This window comes from Lepisosteus oculatus, chromosome 10 (assembly GCF_040954835.1).
Source record: "Lepisosteus oculatus isolate fLepOcu1 chromosome 10, fLepOcu1.hap2, whole genome shotgun sequence".
Taxonomy (NCBI): domain Eukaryota; kingdom Metazoa; phylum Chordata; class Actinopteri; order Semionotiformes; family Lepisosteidae; genus Lepisosteus; species Lepisosteus oculatus.
This window is the reverse complement of record NC_090705.1, coordinates 4,813,792-4,836,567: the sequence shown is the minus strand read 5'-3', so window position 1 is coordinate 4,836,567 and position 22,776 is coordinate 4,813,792. Positions and strand designations below refer to the sequence as shown.

At 38.1% G+C, this 22,776-nt stretch overlaps 1 protein-coding gene across 3 annotated transcripts in view; it reads left to right on the top strand.

Moving 5' to 3' along the window:
- Nucleotides 1-22,776, top strand: part of vps50 (VPS50 EARP/GARPII complex subunit) — a 131,035-nt gene that overhangs the window by 18,045 nt on the left and 90,214 nt on the right. For all 3 annotated transcript variants that reach the window (XM_069194768.1, XM_069194767.1, XM_069194766.1), the window contains exons 5-9: nt 7,051-7,104; nt 13,780-13,850; nt 14,326-14,443; nt 14,649-14,684; nt 15,071-15,153. In XM_069194768.1, coding sequence (XP_069050869.1) covers nt 7,051-7,104; nt 13,780-13,850; nt 14,326-14,443; nt 14,649-14,684; nt 15,071-15,153 — 362 coding nt within the window. The remainder of the gene's footprint in view (nt 1-7,050; nt 7,105-13,779; nt 13,851-14,325; nt 14,444-14,648; nt 14,685-15,070; nt 15,154-22,776) is intronic.

Genomic DNA, 22,776 nt, shown 5'->3' with positions numbered 1-22,776 from the left:
CTAATAACAGAGAAAGTACACCTTCTTCATATCTAGAGCAGCACATAGTGGAACATAAGTGTTGTTTTTGTAGAAGTCTCCTGTTGTGCCCCATAGTTCACTTCTGAGGACTTCTGATTGCATTTTCCAGCAGGTTTGTAACAAAGAAAATATGGAAGGCATTTATCTTAGAGAGGCAAGGGTGGCTGTCTGCATAGTTAATGGACACGATATATACATTTACTGATATTTGCTCTAAATGTCAATAGAGTAACAGAGTAACATAGATGAAGAAAACCAACCCTTCGAGGAAGAAACCGAGAGGTGAACACTCTTTTTTGCATCCAAAGTGTATTTGGTTTCTTTAAGGTGGGTCCCAGAACTGTTTGTGGTGTTTCTGCCATAAGAACAGTTTAGCTCCTGTACTTTACATGAAGCCATAGGCACTTTGTTTATGGTTTTGTAAAAGCTGAACTTGCGTACAGTCCACAAATTATGTAAATGTTAGGTTGTATTTGGATACCCTAGCTGTTTCAGCTGCTGTCAGTCAGAGCCACAACATCTAGCACATCTAAGTCAGAGAGATGGAAAACCTTGATATTCTGTCATTGTTAATGCTTAAATTTTTTTGTTTTTCCCAAAGTGAATCGAGATCGCATTTTCCAATTTTACATTGATGCAGTTTATTATTTATATATGCTTTTAAATATATTAGTTTCATAAGCATATATGCATCGGTTATAGGTAAATGCACTGTTGAGTCCCATTACATATAAGTTTCCTCATGTATAAGAGCAAAAAAAAAAGGTAGTTCCTCTTGTAGGTGCTCCAACAAACTGGGTAAGAAAGTAGTCAGTAACTACACCATTTTGGTTTATGTTGCTTTTGCTGACAGTCATATAGGAAACTTTATAGTCTCCCTTAGACACTTTCTTCTTTTGCACATTCTCAGTTGTGAATGTCACTATACAGGGAAGAATTCTAGTCAACATTCTGCATCTGGTGGTCTATATCATCTTTCTCAAACTATGTTAGACCCATATATATTCCAGGACTTTCAAATCCTCTAACTTTAGTTCATGAGTCTTTATTTTATAGCTCTGCACCTTCTCTGTTTTTCCTGTCTCTCCACAAAAGTGTATATCCACTAAGATGGTTTTTGCTAACATTTTTGGTTAGCCATGTCTCTGAGCTTTTGTTTCTATCTGTCCAAAGCATTTAGGTATCAACACTTAATTACCTTCTGTTTGGATTTTCATTGGGTTCTCCTCTCTCCCATTTCTGCTGAAATGTTTCTGGAGCTCAGCTCTTGTTCACAGTCTAGCCTCTAACTCCAATAGAGCTCTTGAGCAAATCCTTCCGAGCTTTTGCTGATTTTGTTTCATTTCTCAGAGGCGTCTTTTTCTGTTCACAAATCATAGCTTTACAAAGCCCGCTGGTACCCTGAAATCTCTGCAGTTTTTGGATCCTGTTTGCTTTTCTTCCTTAGTCTCCAATTAGAGGGGACTGATGCCTTGTATCCCACTGAAGGTGCCTTACAGTAAGACTCCTTCCAGTCTCTTACAGCCATGTCTCAGACTGGCCACCGATGGTGTAGCTCTCTCTTGATCTTGCTGTAGTTGTTTTTTTCTGGAGTCTGAGCTCAAGCGGCCTCCCCTTTATTCTGCACGTGGTTTTTGGTCTGAGGCAGAAGCTGCTGTTTGGAGATCTGAACTGGACTCTCCTCCTTCATTGTAGCCTGGGGAAGTCTGTGCTGCGGGGCATCGTCAAACACATGAATGCATCCATCATAATGTTCTCAGATCATTGGAAATTGAAAAACCCCCAAGTATGTACAGTAACAGAACAAATTTCTTTAGGGGTGTATGTTATATCAACCCATATTCATGTTACCCTGCATAGCTTTTCAAGTGGATTTTAGTATGGGAATCCGTAATCATTCTTCCACTGTTTTTACAGCTTGCTCCTCCCATGTGTTCTTGTTAATTAGCTTTAGTCAGCATTGTCCTCAAGACTCTGAGTACTCATCCACTATTAGGGAATATTAGCTGGGTTTAGACTGTTGTGAGATGGGTTAGTTTTATCAACTGATGATGTTTTGTTGCAATAGTAATTCTGTTCAGTTAATAATGCAGTTTCATGCATTTTGTCTGAGGACCCAATACTGTGAAGTTACCATTTGTGGGGTTCTGATTGAACACTTCTTAGTCAGCATCTCCCCTAAAAGATGGGGAAGCTTCATTCCATGGACTCTACATACACAGTATGCTTGTAGCATTGAGTATGAATGAAGACATTGGATACCATCAAATGAGAAGGCGACTGCTGGAGATTGGAATTGTCAGTAGCCCTAAGTTTGTGATTATCTTAGGATAAGACTTAGTTAGCCTTTAATAAATGTCCACGTGAAAGAGCTGGAATTTTACTTAGGTTACATAATAAAGTTTAGTACAGAAGTGCAGAAAAATTTTGTGTTCCTTTTGGTTCTTATTTAAATGCTGCAGTACAAAAAAAAAGCAGTCTTTTAGATCCCTGTGTGATGCAGTAGAGGCATCTGGAGGGGTGAGTGGTCGGCTCTGGCCACTTAAGGCAGCAGGTAATCACTCCAGAAACAAAAGAAATGTCAGTGCGCGTTCCGCACATAATAGAGCAATCGGCAGCACCTGCAGAGAGCCGATTTCTCTCACTGTAAAAGAACCGAAAGAGACAGGGAAAGCGTCTACCTCCCAGGGAGCTAGAAGGGTAAACATGAAAGTGTTGGGCGTGACGAAATACCATCTATTGAGAGAAATGACTAACTTTTGGCTGAATGAGCCAGAGGGCTAAAAATACACTGGCAGCTGCTGCGCTTGTTTTGTTTAAGGACTCTTGTTCAATCTTGACCCTGGGCCAAACACAATCGGCTGGTGATATTAATATAATCATTATGAAGATAAGGTCTCTTCTGTTAAGTACAGGGGTGCAGTGAAACAACTTAGTTAAAGGATTCATCTAGGGCAGGTTAGGATAAAACACCTTGTTGGTCTGATCTAAACTCGATATTCACTTCTCTCTTATTAGAGAAAATACACTTTGTGTCCGTAGGTCCTCCAAGCCCATATTGTCTGATGGGAGGATCGACTACACTTGTCACATGGATGTGAAATTTTAGCCATTGTTTAAAAAAAAATGAAAGTCTAGCATTAATATTCCAAAGTTCGCACCAAGGTGCTTGATTGGTTTCTGTGCACACAAAATGCAGTGCATTGTCTTTCTGCCTCCTGATTGTTACTAGCTAATCATTATTCAACCTTCCATTCTCACCAGCCTGGGAGGGCTGGAGAGAACAGGTGTGTCCTCCTAGAATCGGCATTGTCAAACCATATGCTCTGTGTGAGAGACATATCCCAGCAAATTATACTTCTACCGCAGTGCTGGGCATTGCAGACACAATCAGGAGTAGCAATATTTGGATGTTATGCAAATTCCGAGTTTCCACAGAGAGTCCACTTGTATTTTCTGCTTCAGTGTGGCTTTTTGTATGGCAGAGAAGAAACAAAGCTCATCTTTCAACAATCTTTAGTTCACATTGATCAGAATCCTTAAAAACTGTACGTGAGCAGCCTCAATGTGAAGAGTTGTGTCGATTAATCCATTGCAGACAGGGTCTAATTGATTTATTCTGAGGTGTTCCTTTCCAGATCATGTTAGCTTTTCAAGCTTTTTGCTTGGCAAACATTAACATATCATTAACATCCTTTCTTAATGCTCTTTAAAGTTTTGTAAAGTTCAAAAGCTACTTTTTGTACTGTAAAATGCAGATCCACCAGTATTACCTGTTAGCTAAAACCAAATGGCTAAGATTATAAGAGGATTTCAGAACAGTACAAAATGTCTGAGGCTTGCACAGCATCTTCTCCTGTCTGATCCACCACCCAGGAGAGGTAGCTCAATTTTTTAAAGTAATTTATACTATTTACTATTACTTTACTTTTAAGTAAAAATAATAAAAAAAAAAAAAACAATTTCACAAACATACCATGCAGCAGCTGTTACTGAGCTGCATCTGCAGAAAGTCCTTGTCAGCGCTCAAGTCCTTAATGGCGCTTTTCCATCATTTTCAACCTGCTTCTCTCTAGCTGGAGTTCTGCTCTTAGCTTTCGACTGTCATTATGAGCCGTTATGGATAACTCAGAAACGTGATTATTACAAATTCTTGTAAAGGATGATGCATTTTATTATGTCATGATGGAGTTAAGATGGTGATTTTTGCCCCATTCATGATCATTGTTTAAATTTTTGTTCAAAGTCATTTGTTAAGGGTTGTGACATTAACAATATGTTTCATTGCTTTCTGGACAGCATCTTTATAAGGGCCTCTACTTGCACAAGCAATCCTGATGTATAGCAGTACTGCAGCGCTATCTGCAGAAAACTGGAATTGGGAAAATGACGTGGAACCATTTTATTACTTCTGCAGAGAGAGATGAAAATATTAGAATCCCAGCTGTGAGATCGTGGTATATAGGCCAGGGATTTAGGAAGAAATGTGAAAAAGAAGATTTATGTCTGGATACATTAATTTTAAAACAAGGACAAACAACATTCCAATTTATGATGCCTACACAGCACATACAAGCCCAAATTTACATCCAGAAATTTGTAGGAGCAATTGACTATCTGTACTAAGACCTGAAGTGGAGCAGACTGACTCATTATGAACTGTACAAAAGCTTAAAGGTACCCTGGTATAGAATTCGCGTTTTAGAGTTGTTAATCCAAGTACCCGATTTGTGTGAAAACCAAAGCCTTTGATGTGATTTATTTTTCCTAAGAGCAACATGCAGCTGTTCGTTGACTGTCAGTTTTACATTTAGTAGTCCTTAGGTATTTGGGTATAGCTTAAGCTGTAGTGTTGTGCATTAATGTAGTGTATATATAGTGTATTGTACCCAGCAGTTGTGGTGGATGATCTGTGGTGTGGGCTTGTGAAGGGAAAAAAGGGATTAAGGAAATATTAATATGATGACAGGTGGCGTGGCAGGTTGGTATCTAGATGTGCTGCAAATTTTCAGAACACTAACTGAATACAAAGGTTTGTCATAACAGTGTCTGATCTGCACAGTCACTCTCTGATAATCTCCTCCCACATGACAGATAGGTGGCGCACTTGGTTCACTGTGCTGTGGCAAGTAACCAGGCTTTGCTGATCCAAGCTTTACTCGCTTATTATCTATAAATAATGCATAAAGATAGATTATTTTAAGGAGGCAAAGGAGTGTGAATCTAATAATGGCTCCTCTGCAGCTACACCACAAATAAATCTTTCATTTTTTACTTTGAAGCTTATGAATTCCATCCCACGCTGACACTATTAAATACACTCTCACCCCTTTAGTGTCATTTGTAGAAGCCCACTCCAGAGCCATGGGCTTACTGCGACTTTTGGCTCTTTCATGAGCAAATGTGTAAAAAAAAAAAAAAAAAAAAAAAAAAAGCAGTTCCCCATGGTTTCCCCTTTCAAAATATCCTAAGCATCTTACCAGCTCATTGAGCAGGCGGGCAAAGGGTTAAAATTGGTTGTGTCATCTCATGTAACGGATGGGTCACACTTTGAAAAACAATCATACATATTCCTGAGAAGTTGTCAGCTAAGTTTAATCTCACATAAACTGCAAGAAATAGCCTACTGAGACACTTACTGTACAGCTCCAGTATATTAAACTGAATTGAAATACTTTTGCTAAGATTATTTTAGAAAATATACTGGCCTTGTAGCATCTGGAGCATTTCACTTTTAGCACAGTAGCTGCACACTTGGCTGCAAGAGATGCACTGCTGGCACCCATTTATCGCTGCAACAGGACATGACAAGCTGGACCAGGAAGCTGAGGACTTTTTTTCCCCCCACTCTGTTTTATTTTTGTCAGTATTTTTGTCCTTTGAGTAGAACGCTTTTGAATATTTTGCCAGGATTTGGGGAGCTTCTTTCAAAAGATGTGCTTCACTCACTCTTGCAATTCCAGTGCCTCAGCCTTTGCTAGGACTGATCTTGTTTGAATGTGGCACCAGTTCATTAGTTTTCACTGCTGATCTTTACTCTGCCTTGCATGATTTTGTTCCATGCTGTGGTTTCATGTTCTACTCTAGCCCCGATATTCACTGGAATTAAAAGTTTGCCTTCAAACTCATTGTTTTATATTTAAACATCTCTTCACGCATGATAGCAATATCCACTCATCCTCTGAATCGCACACCCCAATCCTCCAGGACTAAGAATGACCTTCCCTGAAGCACAAAATTCATCCCTTTGCTTTGGTTCCAAAAGCCTTTTCTTTTCTCTTTCAATGAGCATAGTTTCCTGGATGCCATACAAAGACACGCTCGCAAGATTTGATATGTACATCTTCAAGTATACGTTTGCACAGTCTCGGTTAATTAAATTTAGAGGTATGACCAAACCAGAGTGTGGGTTTTTGTCCTAGTATATCATTTCCCACAAGGACTGTGTCTTCGTGTATTTGCTGCTTTATCAAAGGCCATTTCATTGACAAGTTTCTCACTTTGTCATGGGGGCATGTTGGGTAGAACATAATAGCATCTTTTTCCCTTGATTCCTAACCTTCTGTGCTGCCACATGCTTCCTGTTTAATTTGATGGTTGAAAGTAACATTTTACATCTGCAACTCAATTGATCATATATCTGTAGCCTGTGGCTAATTACCAGAAATGAATACACCGTAGGTATCTTACAGTACATTACAGCAGTAATTTGAAAAAATCAATGCCATTGTACCCTGGCCCCCTGAGTATGTTCCTAACACTCAAGAAGTCTTTGAAGTTGTGAATAGATGGCATTCCTTCCTGACGTATTTGCCCTTTTAAAGATGCTTTAAAATGAAAGTTGAGTGTTAAATGGAAGCTCTTTCTCATGCATATTTGAGAAATCACAGGTTCAGGAGAGCTGCAGAACACTTTCTCCTTTACCGTATGTTCTGCTTGGTACTAGCCTTTCTGATCACATAATGGCCTTGTGGAGTAAGTGTGAAGTAACCCTGACCCTGTTAAACCTTTGCGTGATTATTCTTTCAGGTATCAAAAAAGGTAGCTGATCTCATCCTGGAGAAGCAGCCTTCCTATGTCAAGGTAAGCACTTGTTAAATAGCCATTCGAATACCCACAGTTAGTCTAAAGCTGAACATCTGCAGGAAAGTTGGTACCAGTTACTTGAGTTATCTGGTGAACAGTGATTTCTGCATTCTGTAGTATTTGATAAATTCATTACTTCTAAACCATATTCTAATTTATGGAGTATATTTAAAAAAAAGGCATTTTCATCTTTTCACATGGATGACGATCAAGATGATTTGAACATAATGTTAACATAAGCTGCTTTTAACAGCTTGTTAGTTGCCATGGTGATTTGCTCCATCACAGGAAGGTCCTAATTTTCATCTCTTCTTTCCTCGGAGCTCTTTAATTTAATCAGAGCTGTTAATGCGTCGCCCTTCCAAGAGGAACTGAGCACAGATCTAAGCTCTGGGAAAGCTGGCTGCATAAATAGAAGCAGCTAAAGAGAAACTTATTTTTCTTTCAGATTTACCCCTTAATATTAATACATTGTGAAACAAAGACAGGAATGTAGCAGTAACCAGCTCTTCCCAATAATCTCCCAGTGGACATCCTCATTTTTAAGTTAAGACTCGAAATAAAGCATAATTAGAACATTATACAGGTTACAAGCCACAGGTCATTTGACCCATTCGCCCCTTATAGTAGTTAATAGCTAATTCATTCAAGGATCTCCGTCCAGATGTCTTCTGAAAGAAGCCAGGGCATCCACCTCAATGATGTGACTGGATAGCTCGTTCCATACTCTCACAACCCTATGTGTAAAGCACTGCCTTCTGTTATCAATTTTAAATGCACTGCTATGTGGTTCCCACTTGTGTCCTCTATTTTGTGTTGCCAGGTTTCTGGGTTGAGTTTCTCAGAACCTTTGAGGATTTCAGGTCCTTGGATCAAGTCTTTGCTATAATTAAATATTACAACTTGGATGTGCTGCACTGTGAGGAGAAAGCACTGGTTGCTATCTAGTTTATATAGTGTTCGTTAAGTTAATTACTGATTTGGAAGTACATTCTCAAGTTCCTCCTGGGAATCTTTCAAGTCTGTCATTTATTCATGACAAGGTAAGGCCTGCTTAGTAAAAGAAAAATGGTTTTTGGCTCGTTGAGTCTCAGTGTCGCTAGCTGGATGAGAGATCCTTCAGTTTTAATTCGTACAGAAGTGCAGAAACATTCAGTGCTGCAAAACAGCTGAAGCACATAATTTGGGGACTACGTATTGCTTATTGTTTTCTCTGGGGTTCATCCATTGGTGAGCTGTTTATTTTCTTTGAGTATGTTTTGGAGGAAAGTTGATCCATTTATAAGAACACTTCAGATTTTCAATCACCTGCTTCTTATCTTTCAATACTTTAGATGCTCTTCTAAAAATACCCCACAGTGCCAATAACCATTACTTTAATTTCCTGGTTGTTACGTCTCTTTAGCACTACCTGATCAAGTAAATGATCTTAGAGTTTGCTTTAAAAGTGCGACATTGCTAGAAATGCAGTTTCACATGAAACAGCCCTATGAGCACTCTCACTGTTTTTATAGTGTAAGGTATAAAGGATATACTGTTCTTGTAGGGTAAAACCCAGGAGATAAACACTCTAGTCTACTTGTTGAAACCCAGCAGAATGGCATGCTCAGTTAATACTGGCACTTGTATACGATATTATAATATGACCTTTTCAAAAATCATTTAACTGTAAATACTATAACGCTGCTCTTCTGTTTTGCAGAACATCTGAGTACTTGCAGTTTCATCCCAGTCATATTATCCTTGCTTCACTCCTAATCCACTTTTTGTGCAGACGGAGCTATAGATAGCCTGTTTTAATTGCTGTGATTTCCCCTGAGAGCCTTTGCCATGTAATATGCAAAATAATAGCTGATGCTAATCAGTAAGAACCAAGTGTGAGAAAAGATGTTATCCAACATCTAAAGATTAAAATAAGCAATACGTGATAAAAAATAATTTCTTCCATCCAGAAAAGTTGTTTTTTTTTCTGCTGCATGGATATACAAAATGCAGCAGGGTTGCAGAACGTAATAGTAATGAGAAACTTCAAATAATGTTCATGCTTTCTTGTGTCATTCAGTTGATTAATGTATGAATGTAGTATATCTGGACACAGTGACCTGCTTGTGCATCCAGAAGTGCTGTACCAATTGCAAGTCTTGAAAGCCTCAGTAGTTTCTCTGGCTTTTTTCGTTGTAGGATTCTGTCTGAAACCGAATAAATTACAATGTGATGCTTGAAAGAAAATAAAAACAAAAAATAAACCCATGTGGAAGATTTCATTTAGTGATAGCAAAATCTCACAGGATGACAAAATGCTTATCTAGAGATGAGGGGGAAAAGCAATTTAAGGGACTAAAGCTACAAAGTTTGCTGAAGCCTGTATAGTGAAAATACTGACAGGTTCTACTCTTAGTGATAAAAAATGCCACAGAACTGCAAAACAGTGGCTTTAAAATATTTAGTGTTTAATTCTCATTTATTTTACATATATTTATACAGTGTTAATTTACTTGTTTGTTGTTATATGATGAAACTGTCATCTTACTGAGTGTCTTTGCTGCTGGTACTCATTAGCTTGCTTGGGAATATGAAATTAAACTTGATTATCTGTTGACAAACTCTCAGATGGGCTAGATGGTCTCCCCTACTTTTTGATCTTTCTTGTGTTCTTATGATTGTGTGTATTAGAGAACTAGTCATACCCTGTATTGAATACTTAAAGCGTAATTCTCTTGTTTAGTGGGTGTGGGAAATTAAGGAGTCACAGCACATGAACTGATGGCCATTCATAGTGTACCACAGACATACGGTAGTGGTCTACTCTGTTCTGAAACAGGATCACAATTTTCAAGGGCCTTGGTCAACCACTTGTTACCATGAATGTTGCGCTTAGAATAAGGACACACGATATATTTAAACGCAGAATGTAAAAGGGCAGACATTGGATAGGAATATTTTAAACACCGGCATAGAAAGTACATGCTGACATCCACGTTGAGAATTTCGCACACTCTTTTAATCCGTTAAATAGGAGCTCGTCGACAAAGAATTAAACAGAAGGTGTGTTGGTCTAACTGAAGGACATGCAAACCCTAGCTTGGATTACCCTTTTAGTGTTCACCCCCAGGTGTCGCCAGACAAGCTGCCTCCTACACAGGGAGAGTCCTGCCAGCTGGCTCTTCACAGTCAGCCAAACAGGAACAGTGTGAGTCTGTTGCAGGTTCCTACGGGCATGGCAGTTAAGGCACATCTTGGAGTTAGCACCTTGTTCGCCTGGCCTGCCTAGGAGTCACTGGTGCCCTTACCCACTGCCCTCCCTCCTTTGCGCCAAGTGCCTATGCCAACCCACTGCTGCCAGTTGTGGCTGCCAGCCACAGGAAAGAGGTGCAGCTTGGCCTCTTTCCTGCTGTTGTTAGCCTGCTGGTCTCCTCCACCTCTCCGACTGGAGCTTCACACACCAGAATCCACTGGACTCCTTTTACAGTTATTCACTCTCTACTATTGTCAGGATTTGCATGGGAAAGCAGTATTACAAACACTTTTAGCTGCATCTTATGGAATATTTATATTTTAATAATGCATTAAGGTTGCTGGTTCTGTTATATTCTATGTAGAAGCAGTAATTCTTTAATGCCGTGGGCATTACACATCAAAGAGTCACGTCAGCATTTTCTTGTTCAGGTTACAAAAGAAACAATATCAGGAAAAGACTGTGGACCAGCTAATGTATTATTAAATTTGTACTATAGATGACCTGGCATTTATTAGACTGAATATTACTGAGCAAGTGCATGAGCAAGAGTTATGATTGGTGTTACATTGAAATTTTTTTGGTAAACTGCTGTTCTGTTTGGTAAAGCAGTATAAGAACATACGTTTAGGCAAAAGTAAAACATTATTAGAAAATACAGTAAGGTTACAAATGAAAGAAGCCTGTTCAGTTATTAGTAGTTATTGCTCCAAAGATCTTATTCAGGCATCGTTTCCTCTCTTCAGGACTAAAGAAATTCTGTTCCTCCAGCTTGTCCCTTCAGCCTCAGAATGTGTCTAGTTGCTCTTTTCAGGACAGATTCCAGAGCAACAATACTGTTTCTGTAACTAGTTGAGGCTTTTTTAGTGCGTTATACAATTTTCACATAACATCCTTTGATTTAAATTGTGTGCTTTCAGTTGTATATTCTGACATGTTGTTTGCCTTTTTATTTTTAATTTAATAACTTACAATGCAGGGCAACAGAACAGTGAAGAAAGAAGATCCCACTAAACCAGTGTTTCAATTTATGGAAATGTATTCTCTCAAGTATAATTGAAGCTGAGCCATTTTATTTTTTTAATTGTCTTCAACTGAATATTACAAATTTCTTTATACAAGTTTGTTTCTTAACAGTATACTGTTTTGAACCTTTCTGAATATGCACTTTTGTTCAGTTCAGGTTAGGATCCTACAGTAGGTATGCTTTGTGCAATTGTGTTGCCACAAGCACATGACTGCTGGTTCTTTAAAAATAAAAACCATAGATGTTAAACAGTAGTTTGTCTAACCCCAGTCAAGAGAATTCGGGCATAAAAAGAGCAGTTACAGCATATTATAATAATATAGGATAAACCTCTTCAGTCTTTGCTGGTTAGCTGCAGACTATGTAAACCTTGCTTTAACTTTGTGCCAGTGAGGAGGTGAGAAAGGTACCTGGTTTTCTTTTATCATAAAGACTACAACCCTCCTTCTGTCCCCAGAACTTGCATTTTGCTTTCATGTTTTATTAGTGTACAAGTAGCAGATTAGGCTGTTTGTGTAATATACCCATAAAATATGGAACTGCAATTCCTTATTTTTAAAAATTTGTCATAGAAAACAACATTTGCTACAGTCTGCAATAATTCATGTTCTGAAGGTTGCGCATTTACTCACTTTGCTAAGTTATTGAGCAGTTGTATATGAATTAGTCATGGGTTCCTGCTTTTGCAAAATTAATCTTACAGTGAAATTGCTCTATTCTTTGTGATTCCATGGTATTCCATTTATGACCTGCTCCAAACATGAAAAGCTTTTAAGTACAAAGAATGTTAACTTGCCAGTGTAATTGCTCATTGACAACTTTGTAGGTTCATGGAAAGCTCAGCTTTTTCTGGGTGGAGGAAGCAGGAAACAACAACACCTGGCTGTAGGGTTATTATCCAGATTGTGCAAACAATATCGTATGCCAGTGCAGAGATTCACTCTTCTTCTTGTGATCGTTTGAAAGATTTCCCAAGTTGTCAAACACTTGTAAATAAACGTTTACGTGACTGAACGTTTATTTTATGACAGGTGAGATCTTGAGATTTTATTCTGGCATTAATATTATTAATAATATGTTATTCATCCCCAGGGTGCAATTTATGTACACTGTATAGTTTTATAACCATAATATAGTTATAATATATATATATAGTTATAATATAGTAACTCCCTATGTTTGACCTAAATAACATCAGGAATAGGGACCTTGTTTTGCAGTGGGTGGTGATTGTTATAGATATGATATACTTTTCAAGGACTGTTAAAACTCCTGGTTGTCCACCAGCCTTGTCCAGATTATACAACTGCTGAGGTAGGTATGTTTTAAGGATCTGAAATGAGTGAGGTTGATATTGTCAATTTCACATCAATTTCCCTACGGGATTAATAAAGTATTATCTATCTATCTATTGTATAAACAATTCCCTTCTAAGTTGGTTAAGTATACATGTGCCAGGTGGTCAGCATCCTAAGCACCATCCAGTGAAAAACAGTACTGGGCCTTTGTGAGCAGCCATAGCAAGAACAGATTGACCAGGATGGCACAGTAGCTTGTGTCCTATAAGGTTTTTTCAAAAGGTTTGCTTCCCAGTGCTATTCCATTGTTAGAGCAGCATCACCATCAGCTGAGGTTGTGATGACAGTCTGGATAAGCTGTGAGGGGCTGATGTGTGTGTTGCAGTGGCTCCAGCTGTTTAAGGGGTGAGATCTCCGGATTTCAGGTGCTTGGTTAAAGTCTACTTTATTACCAAACCAACCCAACCACATTTTTGGGTGTGCACAAAAAAGCGGGGATACAAAAAAGACAAAATACAAGAAGAGAGAGAAAAATGACAAGTTAAATACATTTATCGTATACAAACACAATTCAGACACCATACGGTGAAGCAGGAATCCTCAAATTGATTAACATTGTTGAGTTAAGAGACCGAGGAGCTCTGGGGCAGGTGCTTTTCCTTAACTGGTTTGTTCTGGATTTCATACATCTTAGCCTTCTTTAGGAGAGAAGAGGCTCAAGCAGGGGAGAAGCTGGGTGGGAGTGGTCACTGATGATCTTCGGAGTTTTTAGATATAAACGTGTTGTGAATACGGAAGCAACAGATGGTAAGACAGCCAGTTATTTTAGCAGTGTGGAGCAATCTCTCATGAAGCCGTCCCCTGTGAAAGCATATTTCTAAGGTACATTGTGTAATAGTTTTGAATGAATGCTTTAAATAATCATCTAAAAGTTTGCTTTAAACAATTGAGACTGCACCAGAAACAGTACAGCTGACCCTATTATTTTTTACTGATGGCTGAATTAACATTTGGTCGTGAAACAGCTGTACAATGCATGTATCAATTTATTTCCCATTATTCAATGCTTTCTTCAGCATTTTGAAAAATCATGAAGAACCTTTTCTTTGCAGGAACTTGAACGAGTCACTTCTTTACAGACAAACCTTCAGCTGGCAGCTGTCATCTGTACAAATGCAAGAAGGTAAATGACAATAGGATCTAAACTTCATCTATCACTGGCGGTGCTACAGTTAACTGAAATGGCCCATGGTTTTTTTTCCCCCATGTTTCTGGTATCAGTAGGGGAGATAAATAGACTTGTAGTCTGTAACATTATCTTATTTTGTTGCCTGTGGCAGCAAATGATGCAGTTAATTTGAAAGTATTTAGGTACAATGATTGAGGCTGATGATCATGTTATCTGCTATTGATATATCTTTTGTAAAATACAATATGCTTATCTGATGAAAGCTGAGTGGTTAAACAAACTATTGGAACATAATTATTGCAGTTTATTTTCAGTGGTTTGCAATTCTTTCAGTGATAACTACTGTGGTTTCAGCTTTGTCTTTGCCTGCTATGTAGAGAAATGTATACTTTGCACTGTAATATATGCATAACTAAATACCTGCATTGGTAATAAGTAAAATCAGTTGAGTTTTATTTTCTTCCCTCAGACACTTAAGTTTTGCCAAGGAAGGTTTCACACAAGCTAGCCTTGGTCTTCTGGCCAACCAGCGAAGGAGGCAGTTACTGACTGGGCTGCTGAAGTCGCTAAGGACAATAAAAACACTGGTAATGTCTTCTGAATGGATCCACCCCACAGAACTGTGCTTCACCTGTACTTCCAAAATGAACTGGCTTATTTGCTTTTAGTTGTTTAGTTTCTCTTTTTAAAATCCGAAAAAGGCAGCTGTAAGTCATCCTTTTGTTTTTTAACCTACTGCGATGTATTGTCTGATATTCAGTTCTCAAGTTATTGCTTTTTTCTCTTTTTCAGCAAAGAACAGATGTGAGGTTAAGTGAAATGCTCGAGGTGAGTGTGGAGGTATCCCTTCAGAGGTCTTTTTCTTCTTGGTTAGAAACCAGAGCCCGGTGCTGTGCAGTGGTAGATTGAATATGAAGACATTCTCTCAAGAAGCAGCAGGGGGAGGTGAACTTTTCATAACAGATGTCTCCTAAAACACTGTTGTTGATGTTTTCGTTTGTGTTTTAAAACAAGGATCTGATTTTACATCCTTTTTAATATACATGGCCCTTTGGCACTACTGTTATCAGATAACTAGAAGTAAACTTACAGAACTTAAAAAATGCAATCTTAATGATATCTGACAATTATGAAATAGTTTTGTGTAATAGCGTATGTGGGAAATCCTATGTTTTCCACTAAAATTAGTTTTTTTTTATGGTGAATTGTCTTAGGAAGAAGATTATCCTGGAGCGATTCAGTTGTGTCTGGAATGCCAGAAGGCTGCTAGCACATTCAAGCACTACAGTTGTATAAGGTACTGTATATAGTGCTTTGTTGTGTTTGTAAGTAGTCTTTTTTTTGCCTTGAGCACGCAAACATAATTGAACCCTGAACAACAGGCATTATGTGTGCATGGCTGCGTGGTTTCATCTATGTTTACTCAACATTTCAGTTTATGTGCACATCATTATTCTGTTTTAAGTGTACATTTAAGGGCCATTTAATGTGTGCATATACAGTATAACCTTAGGCGTTCTTTTAAACTGTGCTGTAAAAATGTGTTGAAGGTGAGGTGTATTTATCAGTCCACTAGAGCATTACTTTCTGAGGGTTTAGACATCAACACCATTTTAATTATGACCTTGAAGGACTTTAGGAAACTGTAGTAAGTATGGGTTTCTGTATTATTCCCGAAGACACAGGCAAATATATTATTGATTAATATGTAATGGAATATTGTATAAGAAAACTAAAGTTTATGGGAAATTGTAACCACTGAACATGTACTGCTCGTAATTGTGCCTATTTCAAGTTGACAGCAGGCATAAGCTGGGTGTTTTTTAAATGTCTGAGAACTTAAAAGACCCTTCCCTCACTGTTGCACCGGTTTTCAAAATTAATTTTGTCAGTACCCCAAGAGATTCTGTCTCACTTGTCTGATTGTTTAGTGCTGCATAAGGCTTTATCAGACTGGTTTGAGTGGGTATCGTGCTCCTTTAATTAAATTTCTCTAACGGCAGAAGTGAGGTACCTTCAGGACAGATGGCATAAGTGGATTGTTTAATTGGGGTTATAAGTGACGCAGGGACGTGTTGATTAAAAAAATGTAATCCTTTAACCAGATAAGTCAATTGAGAACAAACTCTTTTTTACAGTAACAACCTGGAGCATTGAATGAAAAGGACTATAATTTGGTACCTCAGTTATCCTATGGAGACACGTTCCTCGGCAATTCTCAACCTTGTAATACTATGTTACCTATAAACAGTACAGTATAGTACAATACCAATGCAGTTACATGACATGTACAGAAACATGACGTATAAAATCATACATTTAGATCGCTCAACACTTTGGACTGAACTACGCTGCAGAGATCTCTATAGCATTTCCGTTGTGTTAGTAAACCAAGGAGCCTCTTGGTTTAAACTTAATATACGTATGATAATGTATAATTCTCTGTAGGTGTATATACAATAGAGTAAATCGTTTATGACGCTCTATATTTAGTTTTTAATTGAATCTTTTATCCTAGAGCATTAATCAATACATTACTAAATGGGGTAGCAATAATCAATTTTCAATAATATGAAATTTAATAACTAACCCAGTTTATAAAGCAAGGTATTTGCTAGACCCCTCTGAAGTACCTTGCTAAAAGGCATAATGACACTGTCTCATACAGGATTTTATTCCATGATAATCCAGTGTGGGGCTCCGAGCCTTAACGATTACTCCACTCTCGTGCCCTGAATTTTAATTTCTAGTATCAGTCTACTGCAGGCGGTTCCCTCCTTTATCTTCCTGTTTTGGTCTCAGGTCTTTGCCACTCTGTCCTCCATGTGTGACTGAAGCCTTGATACAGAATAGAGTTGGTTTGTGATCCATAGAACAGTGTTTGTAAAAAAAAAAGAGGCACGTTTGGTTTGGTTGTTTTGGTACACCATGAAATTGTTTAAATTGGAACTGAAATGTTGGAAGTCAGGCAGGATAATTGATGACGCATGCAGGTCCTGGTGCTCATAGAGAAATACGTCGCTGAAATTAATGACACCTTAAGAATCTAGCCTTTCTTTTCAGAAGATGGTGTCTGAGCTGAATGCTATGTTCTATTGGCCTGTCTTTTCAGACTCACCCTAGGTGACCCATTGAGTCAGTATACCTATTACAGGGCACAGTTTCTCGAGCAGGTAGCATATGCCTCACTGGAGTATGTCACACCTCTTACTGTTTCTGTGATTTAGATTCATACAGCTTATAAAATAACCCGTGAATCCAGTTATTTCTTGCTCTTAAAATCCCACTCATTTTTTTTTAATATGTCAGTGAAGCCCACTAAATTAGAAACAGGCTTGTACTTCATTTGTTGAGTGCTTACATTCTGGGATTGCACACTCAAACAAAACAAGAAGTGCTCTTTCCAGAAAACTATACTGCTCCATTTAACTTGAATTCTTTCATAACCTGGAAATTATGTTGCATTTTATTCTCAAAACCGTTAATGCCTGGAGATTTCACTCTGGATCCCAAGGAAGCTTTGAGAAGCACTGTGAAGAGATTTAGGAAGATATACAAATCACTGCCTTCAGCAAAGCAGTGGGCGTATCCCCTGATTTTAACTTTCTTTGTATGTGCTACAACTTTAAATAAAGCTTTAGTATACTCTGACTTTGTACCCATAAACAAAAAATACTCTGAGATCTAAGATCCGCTCTTCATACTTTCAGTGGAAAGGATCTAGTTCTACATTTGTTTTGGTATTTGTGATCATTTGACACAAGTGTTGTTGAACAAGTGGAATTACAGATGTTTACAATTTTACTATATTGCTTCCCTGTAAAAATATAATTTTAAAGTGGTTCTTTTTGTAAATAGACGTGTCAGTACATTACTGGCTAATGCATGAAGACAATTCATCCATGTTATATAGTTGCAGCTGTCAGATAATTTTGTTTGTACTAATTGAATTGTTTGGGAGGAGTTCATCGGTTTTTAGGAATTGCAGTGAGTTTGTTTGAAGTAAACAGTCATTTTCCCTCCCTGCTTTCATTAGAACTTTTTTTTTCCCCCTCTAAACAATGAACTCTTTGTAAAGCCAGTACTAGTGCAAGGTTACTTTTACCCATCAGCTATTTGTTAAGGAAAACAAAAACTTTCCTGTATTGATATGATTGTAAGCCCTCCATACTGTTCAACACAGTACCTTAAAAGTAAAGTTTGTGACAGCTCTGGTTCTGGAGGAATGAGTGAGCTCTCACATTGCTCGCAGTTTGACTTGATGGCGATTTACTGCGGTGATCATTCCCTCGATTTGTGGGGTAATTACATGCTGATAAACTCCTGCTTAGGAGCTGTCTGCTGATATTGATTGAAGGTAGGGATTATTACTCTTAGCAGTCTGAAGCTGCACAAAAAAGGCTTGCAGTCTGCCAGATGCCTCCTCCCAATTACGGCAGGGACAAGAGAAATCCGTGACGGGAAAATGGAAACGAAACTCCTGGCTTTCGCTTAGCAGGCAGCCCTTTGACTGGTTTGGCGCACCGAGAGGGATGGTCGATGCTGTGACCTCCAAGACTCGCCAGAGTCCAACTCGATCAGGAGCTTAAGTCTCAGGTTGTGAGAGTGCACAGGTTACCCTAAAAATAATGTGTTGTATTTGCCCGTTTGTGCACACCATCCAGTTGATCTCTGCACATCTTATAATGAATATGAAGTAAATAATGGAATTGCAAACAGTAATGTGGCATAAGTAAATTAAAACTACTCACTATTGAGTAGCGTACTCAACACTACCGTTGTAGTAATGTGCAGTGATTAAACACACTCAGCCTGTACTGTAATCAGCAGTGCGTTCTTTATAGCTCACAGATTTGATATTTTCTTGTGAATTTACTCTGACCATGGCCGGCAAGCGCAAATCTGATGTGAAAATTGATACTGGTGCAGTGAAGACGCGGTGTGAAACGATTAAGCTACAGGCAAGAATGGATAGATTGAATAGATATGAAATGTGATTCTGAAATCAAAGACTGCGTTTGAACTTGGACTGCTGTTGTCCGTGGTGAGAACCACTGTGAAAGACAAAGAATGAATAAAGCATAACGCTAAAGGAGCTGCTCTCCTGAAATCAACGTTTATAATTAAGCAGAGAGGAAATGGAAGAACCTTTAATTTTGTGGATAATAGATCAATAAAAAAAAAACCTTGCCTCTAAGTATTGCCTTTTATCTGTTAAGGTATGTACTAATAATAAATATTACATTCGTTCTGTGATTGTGTTTAATCATTTGTCTTCTTTAATTAAATTATTTTTTTTAAATAATGCACAGTAATACTGTATGTGCACATATTGTAATTTTACATGCAAATGTCTGTAATGCTTAGCCTTGTTGTAGATGTTAGGGTCATTACATACACTGTTTTCAAAGAAGGGCTGTTATTAGAAAAATGACTTTGTGACATCAACTTTTCTTTAACTTGAACGTCTTCAGTACAACTATTAGACAACTTGTAGAACTCTAAAAAAAAAAAAAAAAAACAACTTTAAAAGCTACGCCCTCTCAGCAGTAGTCGGTCCTGTGGAGAAACAAAACATGCAATAAAGGTTCTGCCTGTATTGCTACACACAGTATCAACCTCTGTAAAATGCTACAATTAATTATATTATTGTGCTTAATCTTTTTTATGTGAAGTTTTTTTAATCTAATAGATAATTATAGTATTATAGTTTTATATATAAATATTATAGTTTTATGTATAATACACACTGAATCGTTTCCTAAATGAACAGGTTTATTGAAGGCTCAATACGTGCTGAATGTCCTTTATGAGTACTGCACAGTAAAATATGAAAATGTGATTTATGTAGAGCTGGGGTTAGGTAGCAGATTCAGGAATGTAACCCCATGCATGCTGATGACTCTCTGAAAACATTAAGTTGATTGATTTTACACTATGAAAATTTGGGCTAAGCACCTGTAGGGCAAGATAGCACAGTGACATTCCTTTCCCATTCAGCCCACTAATAACAAAAAGTTCATGTAGAGACATCTTGTAGACATCATTTGTTATCAGTTTAATGGTCAGACTTTCATTAAAGTTGACTTGTGACTCATTGTTTGTGAAGAACATATGCCTAGGCGCTTACCACAAGACTTTCAGTATGTTTGTCGCACATCAGATTAGTAAACCTAAGAGCCAAATGTGTAGAATAAGGTACAGATCTGTTATTTTAGTCTTTAATGTCATGCCATTAACACCGTTCCAGCTTGAGTAGGCCTTGTAAGCGCTTTTCCTTTTGTATTCATTAGTGAAACATTTGGAATTTACTTCTCTGTGCACTTCAGACATTTTCCTTGTCAGAATGATTTTGTAGTTGCAAAAATGCTATAATACGCTTTCACAACACAGTGAAGTGTAACATCATACTGTATTCTGCAACTGGACCTGTAAGAAGGCATAGAAATGTCAATTAATGCGTAGCACCACCACTCTGTCTTAACTTTTTTCAGGTTATAGTAGTGCTGTCAGTCTTTTACTGAAATTAAAACACCTGATTTATTACAAATAAAAACAGAACAAAACACCTATAAATTATACAGTTATACGATTTTTTTCCCCACGGTGAATTGTATGAGTCACCCAGCAGTTTGCTGGCTGATGTCTCGGTTGCTCCAAGTATATAATCTTGGCTTTGCACCAGACTGCAGTGCTGCAATACTCAGTGTGCTCCACACCTTCTCTACCCAAAGGGGGGAGATAGTGCCTGAAACTGTGATAAAAACTGTGACGCTGTGGATAAGTCTGTGATAGAGCAATTAGAGGTAGCCCAAAGGTATTCAGGTCCTCTTTTAACTCTGAGTTATAAGCAGTAATGTTTAAGTCACTCTTTAAAAGGAAATTGGGAGGCTTGGGGTGTTATATAGCCTTATGTCTTGTATAGCATATTGGTGATTGTGTGCATTTTTACTGGAATTGTTTCTGTTTTGCTGACGATTGTAAACTTTAGCCTTTGCTACAGATTTTGATCAGTTTTTCATGGAAATTAAAGAGGTTGCAGTGGTCAGGAGCCTTTCGAAGAGCACACCAACATTCTCACTTTTTATATAAACATTAGAAAGGCTGCCAATTAGAGGGTGTAAAATGCCAAACTTGAAGAAGCACAGACATTGGGCCACATCCACCTAGTCTGGAAGTCTATTCAAGAAACCTACAGCTGTTTGTGTAGAGCAGTGTTTTGTATTCTCTGGGCTAAAAAAGTTTTCTTTTAGTTTCAAATTGTAACCTAATGCCTTTGTTTAGTATTCTGAAGTCTGAAGTACTGTAGTCCCCTGCATTGACCCTGTCTAAACCCTTTGGGATTTTATATACGTGGATCAAATCTTCTCTCTGTCTCCTTTGTTCTGAACCGAAGAGATTTGATTTGAAGAGATTTGAAACCTTTGTATGCCAATCCCCTGCAACCAGTAATCACTCCTGTATGTCTTCTTTGAACACTTTCTCTACAATATCCTTTTTTTATGGTGACCAATACTGGAAACTGTATTCTGAATGAAGTCAAACTAAAATAACTTTGAATTAAGTTGCACATATTGTTTTACCCAAGCATTCTGCTTACAAGGAGAAACAATATTTCTGAGTGCTGCAAAGCAGCATTTTTAACTTTGGCTTTGTACAGAGTTGGTCCATTTACAGTATGTGGCTGCAGTTTGCAAGGGCAAGACACAAGGGGACTTCTGATTTGGATAAATTCAATTTTGTATGGAAATGAAGCCGTGACTGCATTTTTCAAGACAGTCTTGTTTGCTTACCCTTATGTCCATAGTTTGATGTGACTTCTTACTGATCTGCTGGGCAGGAGGCCTGTGTATAGTGGTATATAGTGTCACCCCGATGGGGACTACACTTCAGCTTCAATCGTGAATTAAGTGGGTCCCTTGTTTTTGATTTCTTGCATTTATATTCTGTATGTTACTGCTATGTTATTATATACTGGTGTGTTACTATCCAGCCACACAAAAGGTGGTATAAGCTAGAATTGTTGTAGCAAGTAAGACAACGATTGTTGCACCCAACTCACATGAAGTAACAAGCTGCAGTCTAACACTTCTTTTATCTAATGAAGATGATCAAACACCATAATCTGAAAAGTATTTCCCACCGGGAATGGCATAGTGATGGTCCAGGTGAGATATCAAGTGGCAGAATCCTACATCTTCAACAACTGAAAACGGTTGGTTATCTAGTGCAATAAATTTATTTTGGTTGTGATTCCTTTTGCTTTCAGGCTATTGCTGCTGTACTTTTGGTATCTCTCAAATGTCGGCTGCACTGACGGTTGTGTAAATGCCGATGTAGCCTTATCCGTCTTTGTGAGCTCTGCTAGTTTCTGATACTGTACTCGGTCCGGTGATGTGCTCTTAAGTGTTGTATCAGGTTAGTTGTATTAAAATTCTTTGAGACGTGAGTTTTACAACAATTGCATATAGCATTGACTTGATCTGGATCAAGATATTTAAAAAAAAAACTGTCAGACGGATGACGTTTTCATTTCAAGGCACACGGCAAAATTTGGGTTCAAATATTTTGCGTCATAGATCGGCTCTCGGTATCGGCCAAATGAAAGGAACATCAGCCGATCACGTATTTAGAACGGAAATCATCTGATTCCGATCTATAGCCAATCGGTCCTTCCACCCCTAGTGTTAAGTTTGAGTTTCCTGTGCTTATTTTTACACTTTTGAAGCTGTCAGTAATAAAAATTAATTAAAAGAGTGAAAACCTGAACTGATTCAAATCATAAAAAACGAAGCCTGGAAACACAACAGTTATGTTTCAAGGATTTGCCTTCAGGTTTAGATTGGGTGCAAGGTCTTGTGATTGAGCAGTTCAAAAAGAAAAGCAAAATGGACTGTGGCTGTGAATAACAACTGAGACC